Raw genomic sequence first — 14,961 nt, 5'->3', positions numbered from 1 at the left:
GTCGGCGATCCAAGCTCTATAAATAGAAGCCAATAAGCTGAAATTCATTTTATCCAAGGTTTTTGCCTGAGGTTCGCCTATGGCGGATCCTTGGGATCTAGAAAAACGCGTGAGAAGATGGCTGAGAGTTCTTCACCTCCTTCATCCATTTTGAGTGACGACTGGAGCCTTCGACCGGAGTTAGATCTCGAGAGAGTCAGTTCCTCCACCCATCCATGGCACCACCGGTAGCCTTGACGCACCTCCGCTAGAAGCAAAACTTTTGCTTCTAGCCAGTTATTTCGTTTCCTTTCTTTTTCTATATTGTATTGTATGACATTTGGAATTAAGGGATTAATACATGTTTTCAATGCATTTCTCTATTCCTTCGACTCCATCTCCATCTTCTTGCTTAGCATCTTTATGTTCATTGCAACACTTAGTGGGATTGCTTGGGTATTGCATACTTAGTCATGTGGATTAAGGATATGAAGCATGCTGCAAACCATCGAGAGGTGTGCGTTGCATGAGTGTGTGAGAAAACCTTGTTTGCTTGGTGTGAAGTTGCTGCAACGCCTGTCTATAGGCTAACGCATTGCTTGTCTATGAGTGAAGTCAGCAACAACCAACTGCCCGGGAGGGTAAGTGGTTGGATGCATTAAGCAATGTATGCGTTGTTCACTAGGGATAGTAACAACCTTGCATCAACCAAGTTCGTGCGATTGTCTTGTAGTATGTATATTTCATTCGTCCATTAGGGATACTCGAGAGGATAGTTTAAGGACAGGATCTAGGCTTGGGAAGGTTAGGTTAGAATCTAGGCTCGGCATAGTTAGATTAGAACACATAATACAAGAGATAGAAGCTTAGGAATAAGCACTGTTTGCTATTAACCCATCGCATGCATCCTAGAAATAGGATACGATTGATTGCGGTCACTGTAGCATTCTCTGTATTTTGCATCATCGCATAGAAAAGAGTAGAGACTTAGGAATAAGCTCTATGTACACTTTTGCACTCAACACATACGTCCTAGACTTAGGAGCACCGCATTTATATTGGAAAATGATTTGTCGTGCATGAGTGTAGCATGAGCGCATTGGCTTGCGTTGACTAGGGTTGCCCTCGTAGTCACTCTTAAGGGTTGAAAATGAAAACATCTCCGCATTTTATCTATTTTCCATACATTTATTTCATATCAAGGTTTGTTGCATCTCTACCTTTCATGCATATTCTCATTGTGTTGTCTGTTAGATATGAGTAGGAGTAGGATTAACGTAGCAATATCCCCTCCATTCTTTTATTCAACCGTCGCATGCGCAATCACCGCAAACATATAGTCACAAGTTCTTGTGTTCGACCTCGGATTGTCCAAGAAACTTGCATTCATGTTATACTTGGCATGAACACAAGAAAACTTGTGGCAGGATGCATGGTCATTGCATACATTCGTTAATGCAATTTTCATTCCAACGCATGACCATCGACACATGACTATCAACGCATATCTTAGGAACATGCATCACATACCGCGTCCAAGGGAAGTTAGTTGTCGAGTAAAATTGACTTCCAATTTCCCGTCATCACTCGTAAGTACAGCTGGGCCAATAACCGTTATGCCCCTTTAGTTACATCTAACTCCTTAAGTACTACTGATCCCTCTAATGAACATAAGTCATAGTTCTACTATGACTAAGTCCTCTCTTTCAAAGAGAAGTTTTGGCCACTATGTTCAAGACCCAGAATCAGTCCTTAAGGGAGCAATATATCTACTTACCCCTGCTTCAGGGAAGGAGTGAATTCCATCTTGTGTAACTGAGTTCCTAGCTCCCAAATCAGAATGGTCCCCAAAAAGGTAGGTATGTTGAGTTGGCAATCTGGCAACTCTCACCCATACTAATCAAAGGACCACCCTCAAAGGCAGAGTTCCCAAACCACTAAGGATTGAGGTCATGTCACCTATGGTCGTTTAGGTGAGATGTAAGTCTCCAGTATCAATGATGTTATATACAGAGACTAGTCATCTCGTAGTCCGGTCTTATACAAACTCTTTGTAAAGGACACACCCGCTGGCATGTCTTCACATGAATGGTCAGGATTTACCATATGTAGTAGTTCACAACAATTGTAAACTTCTACAAAGCAGGTCACATCCATAGTGTCATCAGGATCAGTATCCCTTCTTAATCCTTATACGACAGACCTATTTAAGTTATCACTTAAGGCATGATCCATGTGTATATCTCATATACATGCTTAAGTTTACATATGATAACCATGGAGCTTTGTTTATTGGACATGAGTAAATGCCAAATAAAACAATTATTATTTTATTCATAACAATGTGTACAGATTACAAAGTACGAGACTCGGGAGAATTAGGACACCAATCCCAACAAGCTCTACATCTCATCATGTCTTTTAACCACAAAGTATTTAAGATTGGCATTTAAAATATAAGTTTGTTCCTTTCCCAAAGAAATATATACTCAATCTCTTATGTGGCAAGCATATTTATGAAAAATTGTTTTTCTTTCCAAAACATTTCCATCTTTCAAGTTCAGTAATGTGTTGGAAGGTTTTCTCGTTACAAAATTCCTTTCAAAACTAGAGAACGCATCAACTCGAACCTCCCTAACCTCAAATTTCGAAGGTCAGTAAGGTCCTTATTGCTGAAAAAGAACTGCAAAAATGCCTTAGAAAATTTCAAAAGGAGGTTTGAGGTGAGACTTGGACGCATAGGAGATAAAAAAAAATAATAAGTTTCATTTCATCAGATCTTTAGACTAAGATTTATAATGTCTATCTAAACACTTGAGTTATAAGACATTAGTGTTACCATCAAGGTATCGGAGCACAATGCGAGATACAAAAATAATGATAAAGGAAATATAAGAGGAATATTTAAGACAAACGCAATGATCAAAGTGTAGTAAATTTCATTCATGTCAAAGATATATACATGAAATTTCAAAAGGATAAATGCATACAAAAGTCGATAAAGAAAAGATGAAAATCAAAAGGCCAACACCCTCAAATGTATTTACGAGGCCGATGCGTCGTCCTTGCGTTAGGAGCAGGGTCTTCATTCATGAATCTAAGAGGATCGCGCAAGTGTTGTGGTAGTGGAGGTGGGGCGAATATTCCCATCAAGACTTGATTAATATACTACATTGTGAAGTTGAACTGGTCTTAACTCCTTTTCATTTACTGATGCAAGTAATCCTTTAAAACAACATTCTGGCATTGCAGAGTCGTCGGTTGTAGGTGAAGATCTTCCATGGATGTGGCCAAGGGTCGGAGTTATGCTTAGATGAACTGTTTGAGCTCATCCATGTTGGCTTGGGTGGCAGGAGGTGTAGGTGCATTGGATTTAAGTGGTTTTTGTTCATGCATCTCCTCAACTAGGCTATTAGTGATTTGGGCATTTCTGGTTCCCAACCCAATTGGCTTATAGATGACTGTTGGAGGGTCAAAGGCGGGAGGTAAAGGAAAGTGAAGAGGAAAACACTGAGGGTTTTCTATTTCACCAATCTAATCCCTATGCGTTTCACCATGGTGCCTTGGATCATTTGGTTCATTAATAGAAGATGTGAAGGTTGAGAGGCTTAAGGGGTAGAGAGGTAGATTGAGATCCAAGAGGCTAGTGTCTTCATAATCTAACGCAAGCTCAACTTCTGTTTCTTGTTCATCAGGTGAAGCTTCATTGCTTGGTTTAATATCAGAAGTTTCGACATGTGCTTTCTTCTTCTTGCGTTGTAAAGGCTAAGGTCTTGAAGTTTTTGGTTTGGGAAGTAAGGGTTGATTGGGTGATCATCTTCACAAATGCCTTATGAGCTTTATGTCCAGCAGCCTATCAACTTCCTTAAAATCATCTCCCAGAGGGATGTTAGTGTTGGAAGATACCAATGCGCAACGAAAGAAACCAGGATCCATAAGCACTCTAATTCATTAATTTTGGCAGAAAAGAAAACATCCTTCAATAGAAATAAATGGGTTTCATGACATACCTTTGAAGAACTTCCTCTAAGGTTTGATTCAGCTGCAAATCTCCTCTTTATCTTGTCGTAGACCACCCCAAGATCTTTTCTACTATCCTCTTGGTGCTCAAGATTGAGTAGTGGGACTCAAAATAAGCTGAAATTAAGGAAATTTGGAGAAGCTAACAGCAGCAACCCAGTAGAAGAACAACCTTCTTCTCTCACGAATTTTTCACAAAAATATGTTCGGTTGCATTACCTTCAAAACACTCCAATCTCTTCAATATATTGTAGACATTCATGCAAAGAGATTTGCTGCATGAGATGCAACTCATGCTTGGAGTTATGAAGAGTGTAGATTGTTGGTGAGCTAGTTCATGAAGAAAATGGAAAAATAATTTTCAGAATTTTGTGTTTTTCTTTTCTTTTTCAATTTTATCAATATTGATTTCATAAATCAATTTTATTTAATAAAATTGAAAATATTATTAATTTTACAAAATTAATTTCATAAATTAATTTTCTAAATAAAATTAATAAATAATTATTTAAACAATTTTAATAATTTTATTTAATTTAATATCAAATATTAAATTAATTTTTACACAATTCTATCTTAAAATATTTAAATCATATTTAAATATTATTTCTCCAATTTCATTTAATTCTAATTTGAACATTTCAAATTAACTTATCACGCTATTTTAGAGCTAATCTATTTACGAGCTAGTAGGGAGACCTTGTGGACCTACAGATCATGGGTTCCAACGATCCAAGATTAATCAGCTAAACTCATTAGACCGATCTAACCCCCATTCGTTAACTAATGGGTGATTCCATTAAAGCCCATAGCTGAACTCCACTCATTGTAAATATATTATGTCCACTCGATATAACCATGATTAATAAGTTAACCCTTCACAGATTGCTCGTAATAACGGCTGGGTCGAATCTTTGTTTTACCCCCAAAATTACTTCTTGATTCTTAAGTCCCACTGATCCCCTAATAAACAATTTATTTGTGATCCAATCAACAAATCGAATCTCTCTCAGGCCAATGAGAGGGTGAGGCCTCTTGTTCAAGGTCCAGAATCAGCACTTAAAGGGAACAACCTCTCTATTAACCCTAATCGGGCAGGAGTGAATTCCCTCTTGCAACCTATGTTCCCAACTATTCATTCAATCTTATCCCCAAAATGGTAAGCTTATTGAGTAGAGGTAGTTGGTCTACTCTCACCGTTTGCAGATCAAAGGACAATCCCGAACAAACAAGAGTTCATAGTTAGCTCAGGATTAAGATCAAGTTACTTAGGTCATCACTTTGAAATAGTCTGTCTTAAACAATAAACAGAGTTATAAAGTAAGAGTGACTGGTTTCATGGTTCGATCTTGCACAAAACTCATTTGCACAGGACACCCCCACTCCTCATGTCCCAACATGAACGAATTAGGATCACTTCGTTTGTAGCACTTTACAACTCTTTGTAACAACTTTAGAGTAGGTCACATCCAATAGTGTTACCAGAATAAGGTACCCAACCTTATTCATATATTATAGATCATTTTGACTATTTACTTGAACCTGATCTACTTGTATGTCTCAACGTAAAGTTCAAGTAATCATATAATAGTCAAGGGAATTAGGTTTATTGGATTTCTAAAAAACAATATATTTAATGACAACTTTATTGAATTCTCAGAATAAGTTCTATTGTTTACAAACCATGAGTTTTAGGACATAAAACCCAATAGCCAGCATGTTCGCACAATGCACAGATGAGCCACGAAAAGTACAACTACCCGCGTGGCTTCCCTGTGATAGCTTTGATCTGATCAACTATGAGCTTTCCCACGTCAAGAGGTATGTATTGCATTATGCAGTAGATGGCCATTACTCTCTCCCACGACATAGTTTCGTCATTCGTTGTGGGCATGATTCTATTCTTTATCAAGTGTAGCCACAGGTTGGCGTCAGATAGAAGGTTTCTTTGTGCCATGGTTATAATGCCCGCTTTAAAAATTTTCCATGATCTCCTAGGCTTGGCCACTACTCGTACCACATCTTCCAATTGGCTCGGAGTTAGTTGCATTAAACATTTCATTGATGATTCTAGAGGAGAAGCGCACAATGCAATCTTCCATCAATGTTGCATTCCTTTCTTCATCAAATTCCCTATTGTAGAATGTGTGGACAAGGTGGGGTCAGATTTTTTATGGGTTGACACAAAGTGGACGCCAGCCCATTGTATTGATTGTAATGATGTACTCTGACAGGGTACTGTGTTCGGGGAAGAATTGTTTCTCTACAAGTATGTCGTTGAACTGTCGCTTCCTCCCCCTTGCTTGTTTAGGTGATGCAAGTTCCACCCCTTTTCCTTTCTTTTCCTTCTTCTTATGCCTCTTGGCCTCTCGGCCTCTCGGGCCAACGCTTTTGCCTCCTTCTTCAGATCTCTTTAGAGCTCTCCTTTTCTCTATCTATGTTTTGCAGGTCTATATTCTTCGAGCATGCATTCCAACTCACTTGAATCAAATGAGCTACCTTTCTGCGTTGCACGCACAGGACTGGGTGCAACTTCATTTTCCTTTTTTTCTTCTTCCACTATTAACCTTCTTTTTCTTCTTGAAGGTTGTACTGAAGACCCTTCATTCGCATCTGAAAATCATGGTAGGGATGCGTCTAGGTCGACTGTCGCATAGCTAAATCCTTGCGACCTTTCTTCATCTTTTTTACCTACCATTTCCACTTCTAACATAAAGGCATAGCGGTCAGCCTCATCCATCTTCTCCTCTATTGAGACTGATGCGCTTTCACCCCTTTCTCTTTCTGGTTCATTTTACGCCAATGCGACAACAGCTTTTTGACGCATGAGCTGATCCATTTCTAAAAATTCTCTCTGGTCGAGGCTGACTAAAATAGGTCCAAAGACCTTTTACTCATCTCTTTGAGCCAACTCATTGAGATCTAGGCGTGTTTCTTCAAGTTGCTCAGTAGTTTCCAACACAGGGTCGTTTGACCTTGGTGGATCAACTGAAGGTGGTGGTGGTGTAACGGGGGGGGGGAGTCGAATGGTGTGTGGGGTGAACTGGGAGAGGACGAGGGAGAAAGAGATGTTGCTTCAATGAAGAAGATGGTGGCTAAAGGCTCATAGCTAAGGGTACTGTCAGACACACGACAGGCAATGGTGCAGTTCTCGAATGTTCGGGAATAGGATCATGCGTCGGCACGCTAGGTGTGATGGTTGGAATATCTGGTGGAGAGGTTGACTATTTATAAGACTTTGCGGTAGTTGTTTTGGTAAGGCCTTTCAACACAGGTTGCCTCGTCGGTTTGGAGGGAGTTGGATACTTATGATTTTTGGATTTCGGGGAGATTGAGGGTTTAGGTTTTGGTGGAGTTTTGGAGGAGACATACGATCGTTGGGGAATGGAAGGTGTTTTAAAGGGTTTCACTAGCATTACTTAGGTCAAAGGTTGCGCAACTGTCTTAGGTTGAATGGTGGAAGACGAAACGGTCGGTTTCTTGGTGGAAATTGTGGGCCTCTAAGATGGACATGGGGATGAAGCTGGGGAAGGAGAAATCGAGGGGATGAAAAAGAGCTTACCAAGCTGTCTCCGACGAAGCTCATTGAGTTGTTTTGGTTGTTGGAGGTGTCTGGCATGATTTTTAGTGGGGAAGCTTGAAGCTGCTTTGGAGATGACGACTGGAGCTAGAAAAACGGACGGTAAAGGAGTGTGGGAGGATTTAGGGCACGAGAGATCAAAGGAGAAAGAAGAAAATGAATTTGGAATTTTTTACCCATTTTATAGAAAACACATTTGGAGAGAGAGAGGGAACAGATGTGACCCCTAGTCAGCTGCACATGACGTTATGACTACACAATAAATGCGAACCTGAAGAGATGCCTAGGACCACTCAAATACTTGAGTGGTTCGTCTCCCAATATAACAACTCTTTTTCTTCTAACGCATGGGTATGCATTCACTCTAACACCCCAATTCAAGTTCCCCAAATTACGAATCCCACAAAGTTGGTTTCAGGACATTCATTCAAAAGAAAAACTCAAAACTTCACTAATAAACCAAAATTCAAACAAGAACATAAAAGAAGCATGATATATAGAAAGTAAAAATAAAGCATGAAAAAGAAAGCATCCCTGGAATATTTGTATTTGTATCGGATTGTACATAGGGACGACTTCAATGCAAGCTTCAAGCAGGCTCACGTAGGTCAATGGATGCTTTGCAACGTTCAGATTCCCATCAAAGTATGGCTTGACTCTTTACCCATTTACTTTGAAGGTGTTTGTTCCATCCCCTTGAGTCAGTTCGACAGCTCCATGGGGAAATATTGTCTTGATAATAAATGGTCCAGACCACTTAGATTTTAGTTTTCCTGGAAACAATCGTAAATGCGAATTAAATAACAAAACTTTTTTTCCAACAAAAAGTTCATTCTTACCAATGCGTTGGTCATGCCAACGCTTGGTATTTTCCTTATATATCTTTTTGTTCTCGCATGCGTTCAGTTGCCATTCGTCTAATTCATTTAGTTGCAGCTTTCAGTGTTCTTCAGCGACTTTCAGGTCTAAATTCAGCTTCTTAACTGCTTCGTATGCTTCGTGCTCCAATTCTAATGGCAACTGGCATGCTTTCCCAAACACTAAAGCATATGGAGACATTTCTATTAATTTTGAATGTGGTCCGATATGCCTAGAGTGCTTCATCGAGTTTCTACGCTCAGTCCCTTCTTGATGCATTGACTACTTTTTCTAGGATTGTCTTGATTTCTCTATTTGAGATTTCAGCTTGCCCGTTTGTTTGTGGGTGGTAAGCAGTGACTACCTTGTGCCTAACATTATATTTAGCAAGTAACTTATAAATAATGCAATTAATGAAATGCGTATCTTTATCACTGATTAATGCCCTGGGTGTTCCAAAACATGTGAAGATATACTTTGTCAGGAACTTTGAAATGGTCGTTGCATCATTCTTTGCTCAAGCTACTGCCTCAACTCACTTCGATACATAGTCTACTACTACTAGAATATGTTGCTGACCACATGAGGGAAGAAATGGCCCATGAAATCAATACTCCAAATATCAAAGAGTTCTACTTCAAGTATATTGTTAAAGACCATTGTGTCTCTTGCTGATATATTACCTGTGTGTTGGCATGGATCACATTTGAGTATATAGTCTCGTGCATCTTTGAACAGAGTGGGTCAAAAGTACCCACTTTGAAATACCTTTGTCGTGGTCCTTTGTCCTCCGAAGCGGCCTCCATAGGGGGAGTCATGACATTCAAATAGTGTGCGTTGTACCTCCACTTCAAGAATACATTGACGCATGATCAAGTCAAGGCCTTGTTTGTAGAGAAATGGCTCATCCCAAAAGTAAAACTTGCTATCCTACATAAGTCGTTTTCTCTATTGGGAGTTAAACTCTTCGAGAAATTGCTTAGTGGTTAAGTAATTGACAATATCAACATACCGAAGTTCTCGAACTTCAATTTTAGCCACTCCCAAATTCACTTTAAGCATGTGTTGGTTAAAATGAACAAACAAGTGACATGAATAATTTTATCTCTAGAATTACTTCATTCCCTAGCTTAATGCGTTCAACAATTAAGTACTCTCTCGAGTAACTAATTGCATTTTCACTTCAATCAACTGATCAGGTGGATTCAAGTAATCAAATCCATGCATTCATTAAGCCAGAAGATTCACAAACACAAACAGCTTGGACAATTAACAGATGGAGATGTGAAGAATGGTCGGAAATGAGATTGAATTAATGATATAAGTTTTTTTACAAATAATCTTAGTTCAATCAAGTGGAATGGAGAATGAGAATGCAAGATAAAAGAAAGAAGTCAAGCCACAAGGTTCAATCTCCTATCCCCTTTGGCTTGTTTTTATGTTTGTTGTGACCAACTCGGTGGAAGGGTTGAAGGAGATGTTTGTCTCGAGCTTCTCTCCAGTAGCACCTCATTACCACGATGGAGAATGACTATTGTCCCTCCTACTTTTTTGCAGACAACAGAGTTCAATTTTGAATAATTCATTCCAAACCTACTTTTTTAGACAAAGCCAATGGATATTACAATTTTCATTTAATTGAATTGTTAAGTTCGACCGAATTATTTGGATTCATTTCAGAATAAAATGGAGATAAAAAATAAAGTCGAACCACCTCAGAAGATATGTATAATATGATGACCCTATACATAGGCATTGTACATCATTCTTATAAAACTATGCGTCTTTATCTATGGGCCACATTCCATAACCCATTTGTATGGAGCACAATATATATATGTATATGATATTGGCTAGCATATGGCTAGGTGCAGTTACAAAAAATAAAAGCAATTTACAACCCTACCGAATATAAGTTAGAGTTAGTTAGTCTTGGCCAACATACGCATGCAATACCTTTTTCTTAATGGCGGGGAAATGGATAGAAAACTGTCGGTTCTCTGAATATCATTAACGAAAAGATCTATAAGGGCCAACTGATCATCCTCTTTCAGACCCTCAACTTGGTTGACCTGCTCAATGGCTTCTCGTCGCCTGTCAAAATCCAATTTATATTTCTCTTTATGCCATTGGACAAGTTTCTCCATTTGAGTTTCCTGGGCATCCATCATTGTTCGTACAATATCAAACATTTCAAATTGGAAGGAAGTTCTGTTGCGTTTTCTTCCTTTCATATCGTTGCTCTACCCAATACAAATAAAAAATGGAACATGATACTGGCATTAGAAAGAAACAGAACCAATTAATCAAATCTATGAATTTCATTCAGTAAACAAGTAATAAAGGTGAAAATGGAAGATGAGATTGGAATTAGAATGAAACATAATGAATTAATCAAAGAATGAAGTTCACTCGGCAAACAAGTGATAAATGTGAAAAATGGAACATGGCATTAGATTTAGAATGAAACATAACCAATTAATCAAACAAATGGAGCTCACTGAACAAATAGAAATTGAAAAATAGAACATGGCATGAGCAAGTAGAATAAAGTAAAACCAATTAATCAAACATTGGCATTGGAATGCAACATAGAATGGAAGTAAAACAAGACAAGGAACCTTTTTGTCAAAAAATTTAAAAAAAGAAAAAAGAAAAAAGATGAAAGATCAAACATAGAATGAGATGGAAAGTCATAATCGAAAATTAACTCTCCAATTTTTTAGAAATAATCATGTACCAACAGTATTCATCATCAACCGATTAGAGTTTAGAAAAAAAAAATTCTAAGTTAACAATATTATTCCCCACTCGGACTCTAATGACTTGAACCAGCCCCCTGCCATGTGTTAGACGATCGACAACCAAAAAAATACCGAAAACCAAAAACGACAAGTTGATCGAGTTATAAATGAATGTTGGACCATTGAAGCAGCAAGGGATTTAGTTGAGGATTTCATTGAAGTGACGAGGAAGAAAAAGGGATTGGAAAGTTTCGAAACTGAAGAGTTGATTGAGAGAGATGAAGGAAGACAAAGATGAGGGAAGAGTGAAGAATCGATTGAGTGAGATGAGGGAAGACTACACTAGAGATAGGATGTTTGTCGAACACTGTTTCCAACTCATTGTGGTTGGATAAATTAAATAGGTGAGAAATCATGTTGGACTCCCAAACAATGAGATGACATCAAATATCATATCAAACCATCTTATGTTGGGTCCAAATAATCCTTTATTTTAAATTGAAGGTCTAAATTTTGAAATATTTAAAATAATAGAATTCTAAAATATTTAAAATAATAAATTTTAAAATGAGAAAAGAAGAGAAAGAAAAAGAAAATAAAAATAGTAAAGAGTATTATATAGTCCGACAGAGGAGCAGAAAAAGAAGGCGATTTCCGAGGCAGGTCTAGTCGTAGGACGCACGTCAACCAACGCCACTACCAACACGGCAGCTCCGCCATATTTTCTGCCACTCCGCAATCAATTTCTAACTATTCTTCAAACTTTCACTCACCTGCTTTCTTTCTTTCATTGTTATCGTTGTTATTAGGTTAAAATATAAAATATACCATTTTGATTTTTTTTTTTTTTTTATTCAATTTTGGTATATGCATTTTTAAATTTTCAAATTTAATTCCGGTACTCTCAATAAATTTTAACTTTAACCTATTTCTCTATTTATTGTTTCAAGCTTTTTATAATCTATTACGGGGTTGTTGAATTAGTTATTATATTAGGTGATTATCATAATTTTAAGTTATAATAATTTATAGATATAAAAATTTGTATTTAAAATATATACTATTTTAGTCTAAAATGTAATAAATCGTATTTAGGGTGTCAACTATTTTAGTTTCTGTAGGAAATAGTCAACACTATTAAAAATAGTAAATACGGTATTAAATAGGTTTTTGAAATAGTAGTTAATAATAGTTGGAAACATCAACTATTATAATGGAATCCTAAAAATAGAGTGGTCTATAATAACTCACTCCACTCACTTGAAGTTAGGGTCAAAAGCCTCCTTAATTTCTTCATTATTATTTTGAACAATATTATTATTATTACTATCATTTAATCAAGAGTAAATTGCATAAATTATCCCTAAAATATTGTGGTAATTGTAATTATACCTTCAAACTATCAATTATAAAAATTGAGCACTTAAACTCATAAAATATTAAAATTGGACTGTCAAACTTACATAATTGTAGAAATTATAACAATTATATAAATTTAAGGATTCAATTTTTATTATTTGACAATTACTACGATTATTGTATGTTTGAGAATTCAATTTTAACACTTATGATTTATTGAGTTTAAAAGTTCAATTTTTACAATAAAAATTTAAAAGTATAATTACAACTATCATCATATAGTTTTTGCAATTTGGCATTTAACCAATTTTTGAAAAATATATATATATATTAGAGAGACTAAGTTAAAAATTGAGTTATACTGCTAGTGTTTATTGAAGAGATTAATAAAGAATAATAAACTAATTAAAAGTCAACCGATTTTATAAACTATTTTTTCTTTAAAATCCTAAGAAATTCAAATTTAGTAGTAAAAATTGAGGTATTTTTTTTTACTATTTTCAAATAAAAAAAATGAACCAACTTATTTACCAATATAACAAAATGTCTCTATCTATTAGTGATGGACTACGATAGACATATTTAATATATTTATACATATTTATCGACTTTATCATTTAAAATAATTGTCTTTTTCTTTTTAGAAATTAAAGTAGAACAAAGTTGAGCTAATTTGTTACTAAGTAGTCCTTAATCTTGTTAATAATAATACATTTTGTTTGGAGTAAAGAAAAATTACAATCAATCATTTTACAAAATATCTTTTGAGTATACTATAAGATAAATTCAGACAATATAATTAAATTGGAACTTGTTGTAATCGGAATGGATTGGTTAAGGCTGATATGTGTTTATGTAAACTATTTCTTAAAAAGAAAAAAATAGTCAATTGAAAAGGCACGACGAAATAGAACAAAAACTCGACTCCATAGAAACGATTCATAATAACAACAATGTCACAATAACCTAGAAAACTGCAGGAATCCAAAGGCATATCATATCAATACAAAACCCCAAATATTACTAAACTACCCCCGTTCTCCGATCTACTTTCAACGACCGCAGGTGGGCTCAAAAGCCAATGGCCCAACATTGTAAAGCACAACCGGCTTCTTCTCGTCGTCCGTGAATGCTCTCGCCGGCTTCAACTCCGCTCCGTCCTCTCCGCCATTCAGTTTCGACGCCTTACTGCAACTACTATCCGGCGACTTCACCAGATAGACCTTGCACCGGTGGAATGCGTAGCTCGTCACATTCTTCGGCGCCGCTAGCCGGAAGTACCCGTTCTTGTCGCTGGTGGCGGTTTCCACCGTCGGAGCGTACTTAGTGTTCTTGCATGACAGTTTTACTGTAGCCCCTGCAAGAAAACAGAACAATAAAGGCCATTCCGAGCACTGGGCAACAAATAAAAAAATACCCATTTCCATTTTACACCACTAGCGTCCGCTTTTTTGAATAATTTGAAAAATTACCGCTAAAGTTTATGTGGGTTTACGGTGAATATAACGATCTTGGAGTAAAAATGCGATCTTGGAACTTACCGGAAAGGGGTTTAGCTCCGAGAAGGGTATCGACGCCGGGGTACTTGCAAGACTTGCAATAAACAACGCCTTGGACTTCAACGAAACTTCTTGGGACGTAAGTGGACGGTTTAGATGGTGGAACCGGTGAGGGAACCGGAGAGGGAACCGGGGCGTAGTGAGCCGTAGGGGGAGATGGGTAAACAGGGGAAGGAGCAGGGGAATGAGGATGGTGGTGGGAAATCGGAGACGGGCTCGGCGCATGGTGGCGGTGGTGGCGGTGGTGGTGGAAGCTTGGAGTTGGGGCAGCTACTGGGTGGTGGCCGCCGTGGTGACTTGGTGCCGGAGCAGGGGTGCCGTGATATGCGGCGGTTTGGAAGGCATTAATGCTGCAGCAGAGGAGAAGAACAAGGAAAGAAGCATTGGCAGTAACAGAAGCCATTTGGTAATGATATGAGGTTAGAATATTGAAACTTTGGCCTCAAGGGGGATTTTTATACATACAACAATGGCTGATGGTTAATTCAATGATATGATCTAAAAATAATAAATAATAAGGGAAAAAGCTTTTTTTAATTTAAGTTTATATTGCATAATTCAGTAAAAATTGAATAGTCAGTGTTCCTAGATGACTGTGCCACCCGTTTTAACTTTTGTTTTGAACATTTCTATTACCATAATACACATTTCCTTATTTTCAGAAAAGAGAAAATATTTTCTTCCCTCTAGCCTTCAAGAGGAATACTTAGAAAGTCCGTGCAATTCTGAAAATTTTCTTAGAGCACTATCTCAATTTATTATATGTCATGTTAATCCACCTTTATATATAAGGTGAGATCCACTTGGGGCTATTTGGAACGTTGAAATGATATAATTTTGATGTCTGTATTTAAATATGCAA

The 14,961-nt window shown here is 37.3% G+C and overlaps 1 protein-coding gene across 1 annotated transcript; it reads right to left on the bottom strand.

The window, feature by feature from the left end:
• Positions 1-13,448: 13,448 nt before the first annotated feature.
• LOC120069326 (non-classical arabinogalactan protein 31) lies at positions 13,449-14,570 on the bottom strand. The gene is made up of 2 exons (XM_039021060.1): positions 14,082-14,570; positions 13,449-13,897 (listed from the first exon to the last, which is right to left on the bottom strand). The coding sequence occupies exons 1-2, from the start codon at positions 14,500-14,502 to the stop codon at positions 13,593-13,595; spliced, it is 726 nt and encodes a 241-aa protein (XP_038876988.1). The 5' UTR covers positions 14,503-14,570; the 3' UTR covers positions 13,449-13,592.
• Between the last annotated feature and the right edge of the window lie 391 nt (positions 14,571-14,961).

Source organism: Benincasa hispida, unplaced genomic scaffold, assembly GCF_009727055.1.
Source record: "Benincasa hispida cultivar B227 unplaced genomic scaffold, ASM972705v1 Contig316, whole genome shotgun sequence".
NCBI classification, from domain to species: domain Eukaryota; kingdom Viridiplantae; phylum Streptophyta; class Magnoliopsida; order Cucurbitales; family Cucurbitaceae; genus Benincasa; species Benincasa hispida.
This window is presented reverse-complemented; position numbering and strand designations above follow the sequence as displayed.